At 45.4% G+C, this 10468-nt stretch overlaps 1 protein-coding gene across 1 annotated transcript in view; it reads left to right on the forward strand.

The window, feature by feature from the left end:
* The first annotated feature begins 2791 nt into the window (after positions 1 to 2791).
* The window catches only part of ugt8 (UDP glycosyltransferase 8), a 29819-nt gene continuing 22142 nt past the window's right edge, over positions 2792 to 10468 (forward strand). The window contains exons 1-2 of the mRNA XM_084466249.1: positions 2792 to 2873; positions 2972 to 3056. Coding sequence (XP_084322375.1) covers positions 2811 to 2873; positions 2972 to 3056 — 148 coding nt within the window. The 5' untranslated portion in view covers positions 2792 to 2810. The remainder of the gene's footprint in view (positions 2874 to 2971; positions 3057 to 10468) is intronic.

The following is a 10468-nucleotide window of genomic DNA, read 5'->3' on the forward strand; positions in this document are numbered from 1 at the left end:
ACACCTACGGACGGACTAGGCTGGTGTTCCCAGCCAATAAAAAAAAAAAGATAGCATAAATTGAGTGTGGACGTTGGGTATCTAATTTGGATTAAACAACTGATTATGTTACACAATTACTGGCAGTTTTCAACCCATTTATGGTAACTGACAAATGAAATAACGTTGTAGGAATAAGCCCCCCCCCCCCCCCCCTTCACAGCATCTATCCTCATAGGTTACAGTATGTACAGTCCCTGTGGAAACCAGAAACCTTAAATCTATAGCTTTACTGTGGATTGCTGTAGTTTGGCGTCAGGAGTTTTTGAGCCTGGGTGCACACAGAGACTTCAGCAAGCGTCAACATGCATGGGATAGTGGACGCCACGAGGAGAACCGCCCGGACGTTGGAAAGTCAAATTAGATGTTTTTTGAATCATAACATAATTATAAATTTGACACACAGGATCTTGTCATGAGTCTGATTTACAAAAACGGTTAAACACACACACACACACACACACACACACACACACACACACACACACACACACACACACACACACACACACACCCATTGTCAAATGCACAGTCACACACACACACACACACACACACACACACACACACACACACAGTCATACAAAAACACAGTAACAAGTTGTCACTCACACACACACACACACACACACACACAGTCATAACACACCCACACACTGTCACAAACACATACACTGGACACATGCAAAGTACCACACAAGCACACACACAGTCACACACATATTTGCCTGCTGGTGCAATCACAAGCCTTTCACAAGTATACAGATACAAGCAGATTTGATAAAATACTTACTCTCTACTAGGTAGTTGAACAGGAAGTTCAACTACCTAAACAGGAAATTGCAGGAACACGAATATGAGAGAAACTGTGCTTTGCGTCAAACATTTGGTTTCCTGCTACGTGTGATCAGTGCCTACTCGTGGTTGTGGTGGCGGGGATGATGATGCCTTAGTATGCATGTGATTTTGTCTGTTGATAATTAACTTGATACTCTGGCATTTATTATTTTGTGCAAATGGAAGCTGTGTGTGTGTGTGTGTGTGTGTGTGTATGTGGGGGCGGGGATAGGGGTATGTGTGTGTGTGTGTGTGTGTGTGGGTCTATGTGGGGGTGGGGTTGGGTGCATGTGTGTGTGTTGTGATGGGGGGTGGAGGGCTGTGTGGGACCCTTGCCCAGGGGATTTATGCATTATTCAGGATAAGACATAAAAGATGTAGATGTGGTCAGAGACATATACAGGACACACACAGCCACAGACTGACGTATATACACAAACACACACACACACACACACACACACACACACATGCATACACACACATGCACAAACACAAACACACTAACATATTCACACAAACACTTATGCACAAACACACCCGCAGATACACACAGAAAAACACACACACACAAAGCTCTACCCTATTTTTTCTAGCTGTGCTCTCTTATCTTCCATCTCTGAGAGCTGTGACTGACGTCAAACTCAGACACTCTAGAATGCACTAGCAGAAAGGAAAGGATGAAAGGGGGAGTAAATGAAACGGTGATAAACGCTGTGTCTGTTTCCAGCCAGGAGGAACAGGAGCTGAGCTTTCACAGTTCATTGACCAAGGCCGTGCACCTGCTCAGTGAGATGACGAGAGATGAGGCAAGCCTATGAAGCCGGAACGAAAACAACACAAAGAGCAGCAATTCACCTCATTTCATCAGGCAGATGTGTTTTTTATTTTAAATCAATAGCATTCATAACACCCGCTGTGCCGTAGCAGCACATAGCATTATAACATGTAGCATGGAATATTGTAGCAACACAACAACTATAGCATAACATCATAGCATAACATAGTAACATGAGGCATAGTGTCGAGTGTTCCAACCTATAATGGGTTTTTATAGTATGAGGGCTATGTGAGAACCTTCAGTCGCACTAGGTGGGAAGACCTCTCCTGACGTCTAGGAGGGGGGTACCCGATACTGGTTTCTCTTCGGCCCCGGGGCTTAACCTGTGCCGGCCCTCTTTGTACGTGTTAGAGGCCCTCGGCTAAGCTCGGTGGAGGGAGACTCTGGTCTATGTGGCCAACACAGGTCACTCGTTTAAGCCCCTACGAGGTTAAGCTAAATTTAGGCTACACGCGTTTCGATCGAACTCTGTGGTGTCTCTTACCACCGTCAACGAGTGACTCCATCAGACCCTGTGGGTCAGTGAGTAAAAGAAGGGAGGAGAAGAAGTGCTGCCGAGAGGGTCCTGGGTGCGCTCTATATATACTAGTCGCCAGCTGACTTGTGTGTGCGAATGGCCCATGTGTAGTTATGATACAGTTATATTCAGTTTTAATCAGAGGCAGAGGGGTATGGAGGTTCCTGTTTTTTCTGAGGCCCTTTGGTAAATTATTTGCTGACGCAGAAGCTCAGCAGTTCAACAATGCAACATCTCAATATTTTCCACATGATGACACCACTAGATTCAGAAGTCCTACTCATATATGGTAGTGTCGCTGAAAGTCCCTTTTTTCCCATGAGCAGATGTGCACGATTGTTCCCGTTTTCTTCGGAGGCCACCGGTATACTTAGCATCGAAACCGCGGATCAGCAGTTCCAATATTTCAGCATTTCGATGTCTCACATATGTCTTTTTTATGAACAGATGGTCATGATGGTTCCGCTTTTCTTTGAGGTAGACAGTACACTTATTGTTGAAACAGCAGATCAGCAATATAACATTTTAGATACAGCAGATCAGTGGTGGGACAATCTTCCACTGAGAACCGAAAACATGATGACGCCAAACCAACTGTGGGAAGTTGGTCAACTACAACATCCCATCGCTGATCCAGAGGTTTTAGTTTTTTATTATCAATAGAAATGTGTAACATAACACAACCATTTAGGTGTCCTTTAAGTGTGCATTAATCCTCATTTTGATTTTGATTATAGGATTATCTTATTCCCGTCATCGACTGGGAAGAGGACACCGTCCAGACAGATATTGGAAACTCTGGGGTGATGGGTTCCTGGTCTGGTAAGCCTGCAGAGGAACATGGGAATGGAGCATCTGAGAGCTACCATTGACTCTTTAGGGCCCTTTGATTCCATGGGCATGGAGATTTACCAAAATACTGTAGAATGTGTACAGTCTATTCTTTGTGCAGACAATGGGTCAATAAATGTAATCTGGAGGAGTCAGAGAGTCAAATGGAGTCAGGAAGTGCCAGTGTGAGGGTAACAGGACATGGAGAGGAGGTTGAAGAGTCAGAAGAATATGAATCATTTATTTTTTTATATTTCTTGACTTTGACAGCACAGTAAAAAGCCAAAATGTTTCAACCATACTAAACTGAATATTTTAAGATAACAGTAAACTATGTCTGTGTAAGACAATAAATGGACAGCCATAATTTGTTTTAATAAATAATTACAATTAAAGAAAATAACTGGACCCGATTGCAAAAACACTGATAGAAATTGACATTATATCAAAAGGTCAAAAGCTCAGTTTGTTTTAATTGGAAAGTTAAATGAGATTTTCAATAGACAAAGGCATTGTCTGGACAGCTTTTTTGCCATACTCCAATGAGTACAGAACTGTCACACTTTATTGATCAGCAGGGGTAGTTTCAGTTACAGTAGCAAAAGCAACTTCAAAATACTGAATTAAACGTGCATAATAATAATAATAATACATTTTATTTATAATGCACTTTTCATCATAGATCTCAAAGTGCTACAAGTTAAAAACAAAAGATAAGCAGTTTAAGGAAAAGGAAAAATAAAAGGTTTTAAAAACAAAAAACCAAAAGCTTTGCTAAAAATAAATGTCTTATGACCTTTTTTAAAACAGTCAGTGGATTGTGGTGCCCTCAAGGAATCAGGGAGGGCATTCCACAGACGTGGGGCAGCTGCACAGAAGGCCCTATCTCCTATGGTCCTGAGTCTGGTTCTGGGTATGTGGAGGAGGTTTGAGTGGGTTGAGCGGAGGGAGCGTGTTGTGTTTTGTGGGTTTATAATTTCTTTGAGGTAGGGGGGGGCATGTCCATGGATGCATTGGTGAGTGAGGAGGGAAACCTTGTACTCAATCCTGGAGGAGACGGGAAGCCAGTCTCACTCCACTCCGAGTGAGTGGAGAATGGTGGTAATGTGCTCATATTTCCGCATCTCAGGATCCTAGCTGCAAAGTTTTGGATGTACTGAATCCTCTGCAGACTCTTGCTAGGGATCCAAATGAGAAGTGTGTTACAGTAGTCCAGTCTGGAGGAGATAAAGGCATGAACCAGCTTTTCAGAGGTGATTTATATGGGCTTCAAAAGTGAGTTGGGAGTCCATTTTTATACCAAGATTTGTGACTGTTGATGAGAGGGGGATGTTGGAGCCAGAAAAGGTGATGCTGGTTATGGATGATGATTTGGTCTGGTGAGGAGTGCCAATCAATATGGCTTCGGTTTTGGAGCTGTTTAGTTGGAGGAAGTTATGCTCCATCCATACCTTTATCTCCTCCAGACAGGTGGTGAGTTTTGATGGGGATGATTGTGAGGATGGGGTTGCAGCTGTGGCATTTACATATAGCTGTGTATCATCAGCATAGCAGTGGAATGAAATTTTGTGATGGCTGATGATTTGGCCAAGGGGGGTGAGGTAGAGGATGAAGAGGAGGGGGCCAAGGACTGACCCCTGGGGGACACCGCAGGTGACTGTGTGTGGATTTGATTTGGAGTGACCCAGGGAGATGTATTCTGTCCGGTTTGTGAGGTATGATTTGAACCAACTGAGAGCAGTGTCATTTAGTCCAATGGTACGGTGGATCCGGTTTAAAAGAATGTCATGGTCGACAGTATCAAATGCAGCAGACAGGTCCAGGAGGATGAGGAGGGAGGGAAAGCCACCATCAGATGATATGAGGAGGTCGTTTGTGACTCTGACGAGGGCAGTCTCTGTGCTGTGGGTGGAGCGGAAACCGGACTGGAATTTTTCAAAGAGGTTATTGTGTTTGAGGTGGTCCTGAAGGTGGGTGGCAACTGCTTTTTCAAGTACTTTTGATATGAAAGGGAGATTTGAGATGGGCCTGTAGTTGGATAGGACTTCTGGATCAAGAGTGGGCAGTGGTCTGATTATGGCATTTTTTAAGGCAGGGGGAACGTGACCAGTTTGGAGGGAGTGATTTATCACAGCAGTGATCAGCGGGGTTAGGACAGTGATATGGGTTTTCACCAGGGAGGTTGGGAGAGGGTCCAGGGGACAGGTGGAGGATTTCATCTTCCTGATGATGTTCTGCACCTCTTCTGATGAAACCTCAGGAAAGCAGTTTAGGGGTTGCGAGACAGTATACGTTGGAGGAACAGTTAGGGTGGGAGGACCAGAAAGGGCAGAGCGAATATGTGCAATTTTTGATGTGAAAAAGTCCATGAATTTATTGCACTGCTCTTCTGTAGTGGCAGTAAGTGGGGTGGGTTGTGGTTTGAGAAGGTGATTGACAGTGGAAAAAAGCTGCTTGGAATTTCCTGGACTGTTTCTGATGGCATTGGAGTAAAACTGTGACCTTGCATCTTTGAGGGACTGTGCATATTTTTGTTGTTGCTCCCGGTAAATTTGTTTGTGGACAGTAAGGCCAGAGGCTTTGAAGCGCCGCTCATGGACCCGACCTGCTGCCTTCATCTTGCGAAGCCCATCTGTGAACCAGGGAGCTGAGCGGGTGAAGGTGACTGTTCTGGTTTTAACAGGGGCATAGAGGTCCAGGAGGCTGCTCAGATGGCTGTTGTAGTAGTCCACTGCTTCGTCGGCTGATGAAAAGTGTATGGAAAGATGTTGAAAGTCTGCTGCCAAGAGTTCTGGGTTTATGTTATTTAGGTTTCTGAAACAGATATTCCGCTTTTGCTTGGAGAGGCTGGATGGGGATTTCAGATCCATAGAAATGGCCTTGTGATCAGACACACCGAGGTCATACACCTGCAGGTTGGTGAGAGGGGCAGAGTTTGTAATGACCAGGTCCAAGGTGTGCCCCCTGGTGTGCGTGGGGACATCAACAAGTTGATTTAAATTAAAACAGTCCAGTAGTTGAAGAAATTCAGCTGCAAAAGGGGAGGAGGGGGTGTCAACATGGATGTTCATATCACCTAAAATTATAACATCAGCAGAGGATGTGCAGAAAGTTGTGAAAAGATTTGACATCTCAGTGATAAATGATGGGTTTGGTTTTGGTGGTCGGTAAATGAGGAGGAACAGAGTTAGAATCTAAAAAACTAATTGGTCGATAGAAATACAGAATCATATGTAAAAAAAATCATGCTTTTGTTACGACTAGTTTCTTTAATTTCAGTTCCAAAATAGTTTTTCACGTGCAATATTTGTTTTTACGCTTTATAAATTGTTTTACCTGGCATAGCGACACATAGCATAGCTTTAGCGGATTAGCTTGGAGTAGTATAACAACATAGTACAATGTAGCACACCATATACCACACCATACCACACCATATCAGACCACACTGAACAACACTATACCACACTATATCATACCATTCCATACCATACCACAATATACCATAGACCTTCTGTACAACACCACCCCATACCACAATATACCATAGACCTTCTGTACAACACCACCCCATACCACAATATACCATAGACCTTCTGTACAACACCACCCCATACCACAATATACCATAGACCTTCTGTACAACACCACCCCATACCACAATATACCATAGACCTTCTGTACAACACCACACCATACCACAATATACCATATACCTTCTGTACCACACAATACCATACCACACCATACCCTATCATACCATACCACACCGCACGATACCATACTACACCAGACTCACAACATACTTACTGTTTAAGTATAATTTGGATTAAAGTTTAGTTTTGTTAAATGCTGAGTGATTTTTTAAAATCAGTTTTCTTAGTTGAATGAAATATTTAGACATGTCTGGTTAAACCACAGCTGTGTGTGTGCGTGTGTGTGTGTGTGCGTTCCCGCGTGCATGTGTGAGTGCAAGCGAGCATGTGAGTGTGTGTGTACGCGTTACCGCAAGCATGTGTGTGTATGTGTTTGTGTGTGTGTGTGTGTGTGTGTGTGTGTGTGTGTGTGTGTGCAAGTCTGAGAGAAATAGGGTGGATAAGAGACATTACTTTAACATGACTTGAGGTGTTTTCATGCTGTTTGTTGTTGAAGTATGTGTTTCTTTGCCCACACGCAAAGTCTTCTGTATGTGCGTGTGAGGCTGTGTGTTTGTCAATTAATATGAATGCGTCTGTGTGTTTGTGTGTTCATTCATTTGTGTGCATGTGTTATCTTGTAGACCAGTTGTTGAAGGGACTTTAAGGTCAGCCACAGCCCTGTGGTTTAGACAAAAACTAATGGCAGAGTAATGACAGAGTGGGGAAACTGCAAATAGGAGATAAGGCAGATAGACACAAAATGGCTGCCGCAGGGTGCGCTGATTACAAAGTCAGGGAGTATAGGGGGAGTGGTGGGACTGGTGGGGGGGGGGGGGGGGGGGTTCTCTCTCTCTGACCTTGCGCCTGAACTCTGCTACATCTCATTTAGGACATTCCGTTTCAGGTTTGGCCTGTCTGCATTTGACCATGGTATTTGTACAAGATACCACCCTTTTGTTTTCATGGGGAATAAGATCTCTATTTAAACCCACATTACATTGATTTCTTCAAGGCCCAAATTATTATTTTTTTTCAACTTCTTATCAATGTTATTATAATCAGCCTATTATTAATTTTTTTGTTGGTTTCATTATTATATATATTTTTCCTTTTTGTTATTAAGAGGCTATATTACTTTTAGTAATAACAACATCAGCTGCATCAACGGGGTTCCCTTGGTTCTATTGCCAGAGGCCCGTTCGACAAAAGGTACATGATGTGAGTTCTCCACCTTGTGGTCAACAGTGGACCATGCACTCTAGAAAAAGACATCTTCCTGTCGTTTTAATTGTTTTGTCCTTATTATTATGATGTATTCATTTATTTATTTTCCCTATTTGTGAAGAAATTTAATAATTAATTGCAAATAAATAGTTTGATATTGAATATATTTTATCGTCAATCCAATCAAATAATTTAAAAACAAAGCAGGTGGTAAATAGTTTGGAATTCCCTCCTGTTGTACAGGCCTACTCTATTGTGTAGATTAATTTATACTGTATTGCCTTTAATATTGATCTTGATCTTTTTAACTTTTGAGAATATCCTGTATTTCCTCTGAATTTGAATCTGAAACATTGGAGTGCCTTTGTGCTTTTACTATTTTCTCTGCAGGATTTTTCTGTGGAGTGTGTGAATGATGGCTGATTTAGGCATCCTCACTGGGCCCCGAGTCAGACTGATTGGACTCTGGGGTATGGGGCTGCACACCTGCTATGCATTAAGCAATCGATGTGCATAGGTTAAACCCCCCCCCCCCCCCCCCTCTTCGTCCTGTGGGCCCACCACCTGCAGGGAGACCCACTGGGGTCGGGTGAGCTGCCACATGGGTGGCAGTGAAAGTCAGGGGTCCCGACGGACCAAACCCAAGCGGCAGAAGCTGGCTCTAGGGACGTGGAATGTCACCTCACTGTGGAGAAAGGAACCGGAGCTTGTGAGGGAGGTGGAGCGCTACCAGTTAGATCTGGTGGGGCTTACAGTCTCAGCTCTGGTACCGTACTCCTGGATAGGGGTTGGACTCTATTCTTCTCCGGAGTTGCCCAGGGCATGAGGCGCCTGGCGGGTGTGGGGATACTCATAAATCCCCGGCTGAGCACCTCAGTGTTGGAGTTTACCCTGGTGGACGAGAGGGTCGCCTCCCTACGCCTAAGGGTGGTGGGGGGGAAAACTCTGATTGTTGTTTGTGCGTATGCACCGAACAGCAGTTCAGAGTACTCTGCCTTCTTGGAGACCCTGAATGGAGTCCTGTATGGGGCTCCAGTAGGGGACTCCGTAGTTCTGCTGGGAGACTTCAACGCCAACATGGGCAACGATGGAGACACCTGGAGAGGCGTGGTGGGGAGGAACGGCCTCCCTGATCTAAACCTGAGTGGTCGTTACTGGACTTCTGTGCTAGTCATGGATTGTCCATAACGAACACCATGTTTGAACATAAGGGTGCTCATAAGTGTACCTGGTACCAGAGTACCCTAGGCCGAAGATCGATGATTGATTTTGTGATCGTGTCAGCTGATCTGAGGCCTTATGTTTTGGACACTTGGGTGAAGAGAGGGGCGGAACTGTCGACCGACCACCATCTGGTGGTGAGTAGGATCAGGGAATGGGGGAAGATTCTGGACAGACCTGGTAAGCCCAAACGGGTAGTGCGGGTAAATTGGGAACGTCTGGAGGAGGCCCCCGTCCTAGAGATCTTCAACTCACACCAGAGATTTTCTAGCATTCCTGTGGAGGTTGGGGGCAATGAGCCGGAGTGGGCGGTGTTCAAAGCCTCCATTGCTGAAGCTGTGGCGGTGAGCTGTGGCCTCAGGGTCTTAGGTTCCTCTGACATCCTCGGACACCGTGGTGGACACCGGTGGTCAGGGAAGCCGTCCAACTGAAGAAGGCCTTCCGGGGTATGTTATCCCGGAGGACTGCTGACGCAGTTGCAGGGTACCGGCGGGTTCGAAGGGCTGCAGCTGCTGCCTTGTCGGAGGCTAAGCAGCGGGTGTGGGAGAAGTTCGGAGAGGACATGGAGAAGGACTTTCGGTCGGCACCAAAGTGTTTCTGGAAGACCATCCGACACCTCAGAAGGGGGAAACGGGGAAACATCCAAGCTGTGTATAGTAAGGGTGGGACTCTGTTGACCTTGACTGAGGAGGTAGTCGAACGTTGGAAGGAACACTTTGAGGAACTCCTGAATCCGACTAACACGCCCTCTATGATGGAGGCAGAGCTCGAGGTTGATGGTGGTTCATTGTCAATTTCCCTGGTGGAAGTCACTGAGGTAGTTAAACATCTCCGCAGTGGCAAAGCCCCAGGGATTGATGAGATCCAGCCAGAAATGCTAAAAGCTCTGGGTGTTGAGGGGCTGTCATGTTTGACACACCTATTCAACATTGCGTGGGAGTCTGGTACAGTGCCAAAGGAGTGGCAAACCGGGGTGGTGGTTCCCCTGTTCAAAAAGGGGGACCAGAGAGTGTGTGCCAATTACCGGGGTATCACACTTCTCAGCCTCCCTGGGAAAGTCTACTCTAAGGTGCTGGAAAGGAGGGTTCGGCCGATTGTTGAACCTCAGATTGAAGAGGAACAATGCTGTTTCCGCCCTGGACATGGAACAACGGACCAGCTCTTCACTCTCGCAAGGATCCTGGAGGGGGCCTGGGAGTATGCCCATCCGGTCTACATGTGTTTTGTGGATTTGGAGAAGGCATATAACCGGGTCCCCCGGGAGAAACTGTGGGATGTACTGCGGGTGTATGGGGTAAAGGGGTCATTCCTCAGGGCCAT

Source organism: Micromesistius poutassou (assembly GCF_964030765.1).
Source record: "Micromesistius poutassou genome assembly, chromosome: 3".
Classification (NCBI taxonomy): domain Eukaryota; kingdom Metazoa; phylum Chordata; class Actinopteri; order Gadiformes; family Gadidae; genus Micromesistius; species Micromesistius poutassou.